This window comes from Danio rerio, chromosome 4 (genome assembly GCF_049306965.1).
Source record: "Danio rerio strain Tuebingen ecotype United States chromosome 4, GRCz12tu, whole genome shotgun sequence".
In the NCBI taxonomy this organism is placed as follows: Eukaryota; Metazoa; Chordata; class Actinopteri; order Cypriniformes; family Danionidae; genus Danio; species Danio rerio.
This window is the reverse complement of record NC_133179.1, coordinates 26,442,851-26,457,748: the sequence shown is the minus strand read 5'-3', so window position 1 is coordinate 26,457,748 and position 14,898 is coordinate 26,442,851. Positions and strand designations below refer to the sequence as shown.

General features: G+C 32.3%; 1 protein-coding gene across 1 annotated transcript in view; it reads left to right on the top strand.

The window, feature by feature from the left end:
• The first annotated feature begins 7,033 nt into the window (after positions 1-7,033).
• tmcc3 (transmembrane and coiled-coil domain family 3) overlaps positions 7,034-14,898 on the top strand; it is a 40,724-nt gene continuing 32,859 nt past the window's right edge. The window contains exon 1 of the mRNA NM_001044813.2: positions 7,034-7,257. Coding sequence (NP_001038278.1) covers positions 7,195-7,257 — 63 coding nt within the window. The 5' untranslated portion in view covers positions 7,034-7,194. The remainder of the gene's footprint in view (positions 7,258-14,898) is intronic.

Below are 14,898 nucleotides of genomic sequence, written 5' to 3'. Positions count from 1 at the left end.
ATCAGACACAATTCAGTCTGGTATGAAAGTATGTGCAAGCTCCCACAAGTAGGATAAGTGCCGATGTGATTGTGTAAGATGCTTGTGCATTGAGTAACCTGTGTGTGTTTGTGTGTGAGATCTCATTTCAGTCTCTGTTCAGTTCGATGAACATCAAGTGAAAAGGTATCAGTCAGAGTGCGTGTGTGTGTGTGTGTGTGTGTGTTACTAACAGGGCTATTTCACACACTTGAAATAAAGTAGGCCCTTGAGAGCGGTGTATTTTCTTCTGGTGAATATTTTATGCTCTCCATTTGTTTTGAAAACGGCAAGAGATTAGATGTTAGAACCGGTCATAGTCTAGTGTGACTATTTTTGATCTCACAATCTCCCGCTTCGGATATTTTTGCTCTAGAAAAATTAAGCAGCAGCTACAGAGCCATGTTTGTTTTCAGTGGGGTTATAAGGTATACATTTACAGTGCTCAGCATAATTGAGTACACCCTATTTTGAAAAAATGAATATTTTTATCCATTTATCAGTGAATATGGGTCATATATTTTGGTGCATTTGAACAAAACATATTTGTTAAACACATATATTTCTTCAGAAATATAAAGACAATACATTAAAATTAATATATAATATTGGGAAATAAAATTACAAACTACAAAATTTCAACAAAATTTTACAAATTTTTTGTTTCCCTTGATTTTTGTTCTATTTAAATTTCGAATTTCATATTTTTTACCTTACATATAAATTTGGGTGTACTAATTTTGTACCACTATCGAAACTTATTTTGATAGATTAGCTCCAGATGTGGCTTCAGTGCTGACTAATCCAATGTATAAATATGATAATGTAAATTTTCCTATAGAAAATATTCATCTGAATGAGAGATTTGTAAGGGGTGTACTCATATACAGTGCATCCGGAAAGTATTCATTTCCACATTTTTAACGTTACAGGTCTTATTCCAAAATGAATTGAATTCATTAATTTCCTCAAAAATCTCAAAAAAAAAAAAAAAAACCTGTAATGACAATGTGAAAAAGGATTTTTTTTCAATTCTTGCAAATTTATTAGAAATAAAAAAAACCTGAGAAAATCTCAGGAACATTCTGTTTCCACTGATCATTCTTGAGATGTTTCAGCAGCTTAAATGGATTTCACCTGTGGGAAATTCAGTTGATTGGACATGATTTAAAAAGGCATACACCTGTCTTTATAAGGTCCTAGAATTGACAGCGCATGTCTAAGCACAAACCAAGCATGAAGACAAAGGAATTGTCTGCTGAACTCCAACACAGGATTGTCTCGAGGCACAGGGCTAAGGAAGGTTACAGAAAAATGTATGCTGCTCTAAAAGTTCCAATGAACACAGTGGCCTCCATCATCTGTAAGCGAAAGATGTTTGGAACCACCAATGCAGCAACGTACAAAGACATCCTGAATGAAAACCTGCTTCAGAGTGCTCTTGACCTCAGACTGGGGTGACAGTTTATCTTCCAGCAGGACAATGACCCAACAACAACTCGTGAATGTTCTTGAGTGGCCCAGCCAGAGCCCAGACCTAAATCCTATTGAACATCTCTGAGGAGATCTGAAAATGGCTGTCCACCATCACTTCCCATTCAACCTGATAGAGTTTGAGAGGTACAGCAAAGAGGAATGGGCAACAATTCTCAAAGACAGGTGCATCAACAAAGTATTGAGCAAAGGCTGTGAATACTTATGTACATGTTATTTTTCAGGGTTTTCATTTTTATTAAGCATCAATTTCAAAAAGAATTTTTTTACATTGTCATTATGGGGTATTGTGAGTAGAATTTTGAGGAAATAAATGAATACATTTTGGAATAATGCTGTAACATTAAAAAATGTGGAAAAAGTGAAACGCTATGAATACTTTCCAGATGCACTGTGTATATTAGATATCCATATGGATGTTTTTCAGGGAGCAGTGTGAACATCAGTCTTTTGACAAGACTGCTGTATGATGTGTAAAATTTTTCAAGAAAAAAAAAAACATTTCTGGTTTTAGTGTTATGCAAAAATATAACACACAAAGTCAACACACAACGAGAGACCCACTCTATGAATATTTCATAGAAACATCCCCTTTAAAAATCAATTTCTGAGACTTTAAAATCTGTTTTCAAGACTTATTATGAAGAATGTGCAGTCCTTGCAAGGCCACTGTTTTAATTGGTGTTTTATTTTTATAATGACCTTCTACACAGAAAGAGAACACAAATCTACAGTATTGTCTTTCTCCTTTGTATTATTATGTTTTTGTTTTGGTAGCTCTCCTTGGATGTTTAATAGATCATTTGTTGTGCTGTACATCTCAGAATGTGCATGCATCAAATTCTTTTTAAAACCACATATTTATTCAGCTATAGCCGCACTAGTCTTACCACAAATATGTCAGAAGCAATTTGTTATTTCAGTCATGCCCTGGCCTGCAGCAATTTTAAAATCAATTTCAGACCCAAGACCCCAGTGTTTGTGACCCTGCTGACCCATGCATGACCCTCACCCAACAGACCGCTGCGCTTTAATACGATTAGATGAGTGACAATTCACTGTCTGGGATTTGTGCTTATGAAAATGAGATTATTTAGCTGCACAGCAGGGCAGATGGGAATAATTGTAACTGCTCCCCATGGACTTTCCCATGCCGTAGCTGAGGTTTATTATTTCAGCTTTGTGCAGAGTGCTTAGTCAAGCATAAGAAATGTAGGTAAATATTACAATTGTGCAGGTACGCACTGGATATTTTCAAAGGCCCAATCAAATCTTTGGACATAAAATAAATATAATAATAGTAATACAAGATACAGATGTTTCAAATTCCACCTTCAAATTTCTTCAATAGTCCAAAATAGCTTTTATTCTTTTAAAAATAAAGATAGTTTTTACAGTAATGCCTAAAAAAAACATTTTGGGTTTCACAAAGAACTTTTCAGTGGCTGTTTCCACCCAATGATGTAAATTAAACATATATAGGGTATATATATTCAAATAGGCGGCAACACCAAAACTCCAAAAATGCCAGTTTATTCAATAAAAAAGGCTGATATAAGGCGTTTATTGTTTCAAGCACACCGGCTCTTCATCTGACTATGTTTATCAGTGATTAGTTCATCGATATACATTTTGCTGTTTGGTTGCTGCTTGGCTGAGCACCTATTCAAAGTGATGTGCATGCTTTTGTACATTTTTTTTTTATTATTTTTTCATACTCTATAGGTAACAATAGGTGAAATATAAGTAAACACTCTGGCCTTGTAGTAGTGACTCTTGACAACACATACTGTACACTTTGCGTGTTTCTATGAGAGCCAAAGATAGACAGTGGTTTGTAAAGCTTGGAACCCTCTGAATATGAGCTTGACGTAACTCATTCAGACCAGTAGATGTTTAAATATTCAACACTCATTTCAAAAGGTTTCCCCTTTAAAACATTAATGCTGTGAGAAATTACCGTTATTTATGGTTAGAGAATATCGGATGACGTTGTGAATTGCAGTTAATCTCCAGGTCAGATAAATAATTACTTGAGTATAAGATGCTGCTGCTTTTAAACTTCTCCTGCTTATTAATCATTTTTTAATCCTTGAGTATGGATAGACATTTATTTATTTTTTGTGCTTGAAAGTACAATGTAAATCTGCTTGTATATCTGTTGGAACTTTTGGAAAAATTTATATTTTAGGCTCTAATAAACATATACAATTAAAATGATGATTAAATAATTTGATGTTATTGGTAGTAATAGGTTTGTACTGAAGGGTTCATTAATTTGATCATGTTTTATTTAGATTTATTTCAGTTAACAAAAATCAACACTGCACAGAACCCTACAAATGAACAAGCCTGAAATAAGTGTAAAATGTATACAGAATTATTTTTGCTTCCTTTTGTAATGTCATTCTTTTGTTATTTGCTAGCTTGTTCCAAACCTCCTTAATATATTAGATTTAACAAAGAAGGCCAGATATGTCCGAGTCATGTTTAATGTAATATTTGTATCAGTGTGTGAAATCATGTTCAAGTCTTGTTTTTTAATATCTAATTAACTTTAACTATTAATTGTATTCAATTTATTTGCGTTTAAGTCATTTAAGCACTTAAACATGTTTATTTTAGGTATTTTTAATATTTTAATTTGTGATTACATTGTGGGCTATACGGTATATGGCATATGTTTTTGACTGTTTTAGATTACAAAAACAACTCAGCACAAAAAGCTAAAATTATGCAATTCACAAGTTATTCTTGCCCTAATTAATTAATATCCCTATTTTGTCCATTGCTGTTCTTAATCAGTTTTTTTTCTCTTTTATTGACATTTATACAAATATAAATTAATAAATATTCAGTTCTACTTTTCATAATATTCAGTCTCATTTGCAATCATGTGTGAAATCCATAATACAAAACTATTTGATGCGTCAAATTCCATTGAAATGAAATTTTTTCATTTTTTTTATTAATTCAATGCCACAAGAACAAGAGGTATTAAATTTCAGATAGTTTTCTGAACGAGAAAAATAAAAATATATACATATATTTGCATGAAATTAAATATTTTTAGAGTATTCCATATTTTAGTGGTTTTCTGTTTTGTGATTGTTCTAAAAGATTTACATATAATTTGAAGTCATCCACAAAATGGGATACGTTTTGTTTACATTGAGTCCACTTTTTCTTATGTATATGGTATTTTCCTAAAAACATGAACAAAATAAAAATATGTTGTCCTTTGCAGTTGAAGTTCTCGTTATCAGAATAAAACAGTACATCAAATTAGCACATTTTTAGTGTATACTCCATTTTTGTTAATAAACAATTCCATTCATTCTTTCTTTTTCTTTTCGGCTTAGCCTCTTTATGAATAAGGGGTAGCTACAGCAGAATGAACCGCCAACTTATTCAGCGCATGTTTTACGCAGTGGATGGCCTTCCAGCTGCAACCCATCACTAGGAAAAAAACAATTCCAAATCTTCCCAAAATATTCTTGAGTAAATACAATGAAAAAAAAAAATGCCAGTTTGTTACTTTTCCTTGACCAAACAATTCACACATATATGAAATATTAAGTTTGAATCTTTACATGTTTGTATTTTGATAAACGAAAGGAAAACCTTTTTCACCTTTCATTTTTTAAAAATTATTATTACTATTATTTTGTTTTTATTATGCTAAAAGTGAGAATATACAATCACAGTACATTATAAAGAAAACAAAAAAATACACATTTTGAAAATAATGAAAAAACAAACATACGAACAGAAGGGGTATATACATCACAATAAAGAAAAAGATTTAAGATTTATCATTTATAAAATTCTGTTGTTTTAAAAGCCTTTTTGTATAAGAGTTAAAAACTTGTTTCAAAGTAATAAGTTTAATTTTCTACGGGTTTTTCTCAATAATAGAATTAAAAATAATAGAGCATCTATCTTTTTAATTTTTACAAATAAAAATGCCCAATTAAATTACTTTATATTTAACTGGGATATTATTAATTGAAAAAAGACTAGATTCCTTAACTGAAAGTAATTCACATTTAGACAAATTTCCTCTTTTTTAGTTTTTGGTTTGTTTTTATTGCATAACAAGAACAATAGCATACAAAAAAATGAGGAATACAATGCTTATATTTTTTTTCACATGAAAGGAACAAATCAGAAGAGAATAAAAAAAATAAAATGAATAAAATTATAGGGAATATATAAATTACAAAAAAACTTATAAGAAAAGGATTTCAAAATTTGCATACATCCTTATTGATTTTTTAAAATATATTTTTTGTGTGTTTTAAGGTTTCAATATAATGCTTAAGATCATTGGACCATTTTTCTTTATGTTCATGGTACTTCCCATATATTATCATTAAATTAATAAATATTTATAATTAATTATAATTATAATATTATAGTTATAGTTATAATAATTATATAATTATAATTAAATATTAAAATTAAATTTGCTCCAAAGTTTTGTTATTATTATTGTATATCAAAAAATATCTTTACAAAAAAACTGAATTTTTAATTTTGTAAGTTTAATTATAAGATATTCAACATCACACTAAAACATTTGGGTGTGCATTCAAAAAACAGGTGTTTTATTAATTCCTCTTCAATTTCACAAAAGTGCATGTAGATTCATGTCTCTAAAAATTTTTTTAGCAACTTTTTTCACTGGATGAATTTAATTTATTAGTTTATATGTCACTTCTTTAACTTTATTGGTGAGACTATTTACTAAGTTCCAGACAGATTTAACTTTTTTAATTCATGAATTACACATTTTACAAGAATATAAATATCCATCATAAACATAACGAATTGTTCAAATTCCAACAATGCTGGTGTTTGAACATAAACAAACATAAACAAAGACACAAGTCATCACATTTTGCCAGGGGAAGTAGGGATTTACAAAATATATCAAAGTGTTTACAAACATTCACAGTTTTTGTTGCCTTTTGATTAAGAGAATGCTTAATCGAGTTGACATTGCTTGACCTTATTGTTAAAAGAAGTAAAAGATGTTTTGAATGTAATATTTGCCAAAAGAATCGTGAGATTAATAATGAAAGTTTTATTAGGCATAGTCTTAGTTCTGCTGAGGTCATAAAGGCCAAAAAGAATAACTTCCAGAATAACTTGAAATCTTTCTCAATTTTTCTGCAATAAAAAAAAAAAGTCAGACCAGAAACTTTGGCAGTGCCAAAACAGATAGGTAACTGTTTCTATATTCACATAACAAAAAGTGCACATTAAATCAATATCCTTTTTAAAAAATGTTTTAACAATATGATCGTTTGAAGGGTAAAACTTGATAATGAATTATCTTAAATGATATTTCTCTAGTTTTGTTGGTCAACAGGTATTTGTTGGGTATAAACAAATTTCATTTGTAGCGCCTCCCCTGAACCCATGTGATGTCATGTCGAACTCCACTCTAGCTCCTCCCCCTCTCTCTCCCCCTCTCTCTCCAGATAAATATGCATGCGGGTCGAGTGACTGACTGACTGAATGCGTGTGTGTTGAACCGTAGATCACAAAGAGGAATCCGCAGACCGAAAGCGCGCGGCGGCGCCCCGCAATCCGCCACACAATGTAGCAGAACCGATCCGCCGGACCGCACACGAGACGAGAGTCCAGTCTGACCGGACCGGAGTCAACTGAACTATGCCCAGCGCCGAGAGAACTTTACCCGAACTCGAGAGGAACTCTTTCTTACACTGCGACATGGTAGTTATGCTTGAGTCTTTTTAATCCATCCGTGCAGCGTGTTATCTGTTATCTAACCCTCAGTCTGTGCATAATGTGTTGGGATAACATATGATACTGTTGGTAGTTGTGATGTTGTTTTTCTGTTTACATCTGTCTGTCTGGGGGTTGACATTTATAACGTAACAGTTTCATTGTAGTAACACTTTCGTACGTTTGCTGGAAATGCTGTTATTTGATACAATGGATATTGTTAATTTATGTTTTGCTAACAATGGGACAGTTATCATGCTTGCTTGTTTGTATTTGAATATATTTTAATATTGTGGTTGAACAGCAAGGTACCTGTTGTGAAATTCTGTTTAAATGCAGCGAGGGAGTTTTGTTATGACTGCAACAACAATTGATGCTAGTGTTTTAGAAATATTGTATTTTTTAAACTCTTACTGCTAGGATGTCAGAAAATTCAAATCCATATATTGGTTACATTAAGACTTGATTTTTATAGTTGTTGTTTTAGAATAATGTTTTGATGCAAACGTTATTTTCTCAAAAGACAGTAAAAGTAACGTTGTTTATCTCATAAGTTAGTGTTTACTGTTTACAGATATAAATGGCAATAAGTTATACTTAAAGGTCAGGCTAAACTTCTGGCGCTGTTTGGTTTGTTTTGACCAATAAATACATAATTTAGAGAAAGATTTTTTACTATTACTTTGAAATTTAAATATGTAAAACCTCAGAAGGTTTTGTAACTTGGAATGTAAACACACCAAGAAATTTTGGATTGTTCTGATAAAGTTAATGACATTAAGCTAGATGTAATTTTGCACCAAATACTAAAGTTCTAAATGTTTGAGGTTATATATGGAATATAGCTAGGGCCAGACAGAATCTGCTGACATTTTTTACTGTTTCTGTGGAGAATTTTGTAAAAATCTGCTGATTTACGCAGAATTATTTTGGGAATATCGTAACTAAAAACTTAATATATGAAATAAAAACAATAACTTTGTAACTTTTATTTAATGTTTACTATGCAAATCAATCAGATCCACTTATTTGGTAAACAAAGCAAGTATCTCCTATTATTTATCTACTAAAAGACAGAAAATATTACTTTACAAATTGTATTTAAAATAAATCATATGAACATTTTATTAGTCAATAATATTACTGAAATAAATTTAAAAACAAAATATATACTTTTACACACATTTACACCATAAATAGACTCAATGCGCTAATCTGCATACGCAGATTCCGTGTGGGCCTAATTAAAGCTAATATATAAGTATAATGTAGTAAGGCTGGGCGATTAATCGAAAAGTAATCGAAATCGACATTCAGAACCTATAATAAATCTATTTTTTCCAAGTCATTTTTTCATATACTTTTCATACCATGTGTGGAGTCACATGACCCCGCTCTGTTAAGGCTGAATTATACTTATTGTATTATGATTTCTACTTATTATATCGTATATAGCACATGTAACGTTACTTACACATCACAACAACGTGTAGCGCAAACTTTGTGATTGATTGGTTTGGTAGCAGTGACGAGGGTGGGTGCCGCAATTTAGGCAATGCGTGTTTTATTATCAGTTGTTTAGCGTTGATGTTCAACAAACAATCATAGATAGTAGATGTGTGATAGTAGTGTGTTTGTTTACTTCAATTATTTATCAAATAATCCACCCTAAATCCAGAAATCTCCCACTTGTAATAGCTGAACATATTTACTGTACACAACTTGTAAGTGAACTAAAAGCAAAAGCATAAAATAAATCAATTTAATAAACGTTCAATATTCGTAATCGAGTTAAAATGTTCAATTAATTGAGATTTTAATTTTAGGCCAAATCGGCCAGACCTATAATGTAGTAACACGAATGGGCCCTTAAAATTCTAAATAACTGTATAGTTTCTAAAAATCTTTCAAACTTAAAATATTAGACAGTACTACTTGAATTTCACAGGAAACACAATGGTTATGTTTGACTGCACACAAGGAGCAAGTTCCTAAATAAACAAAAGTTGGAATTTTTGTCATAAATTGGACCCAGTCCTAAATGTGTGATAAAATATTTTCATTTTATAGAATATTAATAACATTTATTTCTCTTTTATTTGTTCAGTATTTCAGTTCGGTAAACAAAGTTATTTGTTTGTTGTCTCTTCAATTATAATTGAATCTCTCTACTTTTTTTGGTATAAACATTACAAAAAATGCTAAGTAGTTTAACTATTTTGTTGAACATTAAAGAAGATATTTTGAAGAAAGTCGAAAACCTTTAACCATTGACTTCCATAGTATTTGTTTGTCCTACTATGTAAGTCAAGGGTTAAAGGTTTTCAGCTGTCTTCAAAATATCTTCCTTAACGTATAACTAATAAAACTCATAAAGGTTTGTTACTGCTTGAGGGATAGTAAATAGTGAGTAAATGTTTTTGGCGAACAATTCCTTAAAACTACTATTTTAAAAGTGCTTATACTATTACTCTCTTAAAAGAGTGTGTCAAAGGTCATTGGATCAAACAATAATAATACTTAACCCCAGTTAGACCGGTTCCGCTTGTGTTTTCCATTAGGGAATTAGGCAATGGCCGTGCTTTACCATTCCAATAATGGAAATCAGATTTCCAGGCATTTCTTGCACACATACTTAAACCACACTGAGATGCATTTGAAACACTGGGGCTATGGTGGCGTGCTGGAGCATGTGCTTGGGTCTTGAGTCAGGCTGTTGTAAGCAGAACAAGTGCGCTTGTGTCCTGTGTGTGTGCGCGTGCATGTCTGTGTGTGTGTTTAGACCCTTCAACCCCTGGCACCAAGACAATACATGTGCCAGACTGAAGCTGTGCCCACATTGTGTTTCTTTTTTCTCTTTCAAATTTGAGTAGACTTTGCTTTGTGAACTTCTTGCATTGGTTTGTCATGATAAACCTCAAGATTATCATTTTTAAAGCTGCCACAATGTTTAATGATTTATTAAGTTAAACTATTATTTGATATGTACTTCATAGCTTGGGTACTAAGTTTAAAATTTCTCCAGAAATATTTTAATATGCTAATTTATGACGTCAAAACTTAGCCCTCGAATGAAAGCTTAGGTTTGATCATGTTTGGAAAGGTCTTGAATATTAATGAGCTCTGCTTTATTGCTCCACTGCTCATCAGTATCTGTGCTCTCTCTCACACACAGACCGTAACGTACTCTAAAAATTAATGTGCAAACAAAATGAGTATGTGCCTTAAATCTTTTTAACTGTAATGGTGGAGAGTTTTATTTTAGCTAGAAGGAGTGAGTGAGATAACTCTTTATCTACTGAGTTGTGTTGTGGATGAAATACAGGCTGAATTATAATTGTACTTATTTAAAGCAATTGACTAGGATGTATTTGTATTTTGAAGCCTAAAAGTATGACAACACGGACATGTATTAAAATCAACTTAAGCCAGAATAGTTAAGTAAAGTGATCACAGTATGAATCACAGTAGGAGCTGAGTAATATGCATAAGGGGCTCTCAATCTGGTAGCCCAAAGTTCCGGGGGTGTTGTTTTTTTTCAGTCGAGCTAACAAAGTCTATCTAGATCTAGATAGATAATAGATCTTGACAGCCTGCCAGACTTTGATAGCTGACTGAAAAAACAATATCCCTGGGACTTCGGGCTACTAGATTTTGCGAACCCTGAGCAATCTACATGTACTTGTTGACTTATTACAAACATATGGTAAGTTTAACAACATGCACGTTATATTAACAAAAGACCTATTTAAACAGAGCATATACCTCTTCGGAGTGGCACTGAATAAATGCTTAATCTATATATCCTGCATTTTGTGTTTTGACATCCATGAACAGATGGCTAAGAATAGCTCTTTAAAAGCGATTACACACCACCAGACATGAAGCGCTGCACCACACCACATCTTTTACAATTCAAAACAATGTTTTAAGAATGTATGCACTTCAAAATAATTAGTCTGTTTAAAGTAACCAGTCTGTTGTATAGCCACAAGTATAAAACAACGTAAATACAAAGGATTTAGTCTCACTGCCACTCCACATACATAAGGTGCATCCCAAATCGCATACTTATGCACTATTGTGTATATTACATTGTTAGGTTTTTATTGTGAATACAAAATTCTCCTACGAGAGTAATTATGCCACCTCCCGATGGTGAATAAGGTTTTATTATTTGGTACTTTGGTCATTTATTTCAGTAATTTGTCAACCAACAAACGTCATAGGGGAAATAGTTTAAATTTCTGCTTAGTAAAAAAACATTAATGTTCACTTTGGGATGAAATTAAATACATACTATGCTGTTGAGTTTGTAAATGCATAGGTACATAGTGTCCCATTTGGAACGCAGCTATAGTTAGTTTAGTGAAAGCTTAAATAATTTTAAATATAAGGGGGAAATATGATTGTTGTAATCTCACTAGGAAATGTTGTGGTATAACAGTCTGTTTAGTTCTGATTGCCCTGTTTTTGTACCAAGATTTTACACTCACAGGATTTACATGAGAATGAGGAAACAATGGTGTTTGGGACCTATATATTTCCATGTACTGAAGTCTTTTTTTTTTTTTACAGTCATGTCAAGGCATACCAAGATTTAATCAAATGGTACCTTTAAGTCTAGATAGTGAATGCAGTTGCAGTGCTTCAGGTTATGTTTAGTCTTTTTTTTTCGTATTAAAAAAGTATTTTTGTGATATTGTCTTCAAATTTGATAAACAACTAGAACAACATTTTTGCCTTGGATTTCCCCCCCACAGTTTTAGAATAGAGCATGTTTTAGGATATGTATATTTCATTGCAAATAGGAACTTAAGTCTGTGCTCTAAAGCATTCAAGGTTTATACGTTTAAGTTAGACATGTGATTTCAGGTTTGTACCTGAAAAATAGAGAAAAGAAAATGGTAACAGGTAATAAATGAATTAAACTGTATATAACTACTACATATATACTTTAGTAGCATTAAGATGCTCTATAATACAAAATAAATAAATTAGTACCCACATTTGTGTTGGTTTCTTATAATAAACCTCAAGAGAATTACTTTTAAGTCAAGATAATGAGTGCATTAGTAGCAGAACTTGTGTTTGTGTTTAAATGAGGCTCTCGGAGGAAACACATTTTACATGCTGTTAGTGCAGAAGTGTGTTTTAGTGAATGGAAGGGGCACTGATAGGCTTAATTGATTGTTTTCTATGTGTCTGCCAGTGCATTATTTAGCCCGTCGTTAATGGAGGGAGAATGTAAAACGCGTTCGATTAGGCTTTTGTTATTGAATTGCTTTACGTGTGCAATTTGACATATCATAAACGTGTGGCGTTAGTAAAGCTGTCTTTATGGCTCAGCCGATTGGATGAAGAGATAGAGCATTGATTAAATGACAGATCAAATGGAACCATTTATTGAGTTAATATTACTAATATACTCAACAGTCAAAAGTTGACCATTGTGTTTTGCCACTTTAAGATAAACAAAAGCAAAACACTTTTAGATCCATCTAAATAAAGACATTTTTTGGCAACCACAATATATAATACAAATATGTGATAAATTTTAGTCTTTGTTTTCATTTTGAATCACTTTAATTATATACATTTTTAAACGAGTAAATAAATACATGTAAATACATTTACAAAGTAACTAGTTACTGTAATTAAGCTACTTATCCACTGAAGAAGTATTGCAAAGGATTACGGTTCATTTTTAGGCAATTTAATTATAGTTATAATTAGGGATGTCCAGATCTGATCATGTGAACTGAAATCGGGCCCGATCATGCGGTTTCAGACTCGATCGGAATAGGTTGTTACCTCCCAATAAGGACTTAGATATATATGAATATATATACGAATCATTATTTTTTAAAACATCTATTGTTATGCGGGGGCATAGAGTCTTGACTTCACACAGAAACAGCAAGGCGTGCAGCATGACATAACTTTGTTGCAGAGATGCTATTGGTTAAATGCCAGCCAAGTAGAACATGGAAGCAGCTTGAAGCGGAAAGCGCGAGTATGTCTGCGGCCTGGGGGTATTTTAAAGTTGAAGACAACAACAATGCCATTGCCAACATTGTCATTGTCAACATTGTGGTATATGTAAACTTGGCATTGCAAGAGGTGGAAAAGAAAAGGCTACGTTTACCACAACAAACCTGATAAGACACCTTAAAAACAAACGTAGAATCTCGATTTGAAATGCCGTCTTGCCACTATTTTGCAGAGAATGCTATGCCATCCCTTTATAAGAAGATTTCTGACAAACTACTTTTCCTGTTATAAGATGTACCCCATGTTTCTTTCACCACAGACATATGGAGTTCGTCTGTAGCTTCCATGTCTGTACTAAGCCTTTATGTATTATAGAAGTGTCAGATCGGGTTTTATGGATAGGTAGATACTCAAAATCAAATTCCTCTGACTCAAGAGCAAAAAAACTTGATCGGGACATCCCTAGTTGTGATACATTATAATGCCTTTCTAAGCCATTGTTATTCATTTCTAAGAAGCAGATATTGTCATTTTGTTACACAAATAGAAATTGCTATAATAACAATTTTTTAACTACGAACAATTGTGCTATAAGAAACAATAAATTGAGTCAGAAATTTGATAATTTCAAACTATGTTTGAAATGTGGTGTCATTATATGGTCCATACTCTGAGATTTATCATGATTTTTAGTATTGATTCAAGTAATTTAATTCCTTGTTGGGTAAGATTACATTTATGACACTGTAATATAAAATGTAGTTTAAATAAAAGTTTAAAGATGCAGTATTTTGAAGGAGCTTATCCAATACTGTGTGGAATGCATGAGTATGGTGCAAAATGGATGGCATGTTTTTTTTTTTTTTTACAGCCATAGATATTTACTTTTGCTTTTAGTAATTTAGCAGATGCTTTGTTCCAAAGCGACTTCCAATTGAGGAGGTATTTAGCTCGTCAACAAAAAGAGGCAATTCACTCAAAAAGTGCTAATTATATTATAGATCTGTTTGGAATAAGTGCTAGATTAAGGGGGAGTGTGATTTGGTTATAAAAAAATTGAGAAAGAAGAGTGTTTGTACAGGTGGTTTTCCAAGCCCACTCACCTTTGTGAAGCACACTTCATAAATGCAGTGTTTTTGCTTGTTTGTTTAGAGTTATTGTAAGAACATATCTGGTAGAAATGTGCAAAACTGGTGTAAGCATCGGTTAAATGTGAGAGCTATGAAAGAGAGTGTGTTTTCCACAAGTGGTTTGTCTAGCCCACTCACCTGTTTGAGACACATATCTCTTATCAATGACTGTCTTATTGTTATTATCATATGTTCTTGGATGACTATAATGGCCCATTTTCACTGACTGGTACAGTATGGGTCGGTACAGGTCAACTTTATCAGGCTTGTGTTTCCACTGCATTTCCACTAAATAAATAAATAAATGCAACATATATAAAAATGTAGACACCTTTGCAGTGTCTACACACAGCATACATTTAGTCCTTATTTGGGTTCAAAAGCAACACGCAACATATAGCAGCAAACCAGCACATGTAACCTCTGTTAAAAAGTAATACCATCATTCCGAGTTCATAATAGTCCATAAGGCGATGATAAACATGGCAGTTTGTTCATGGTATAG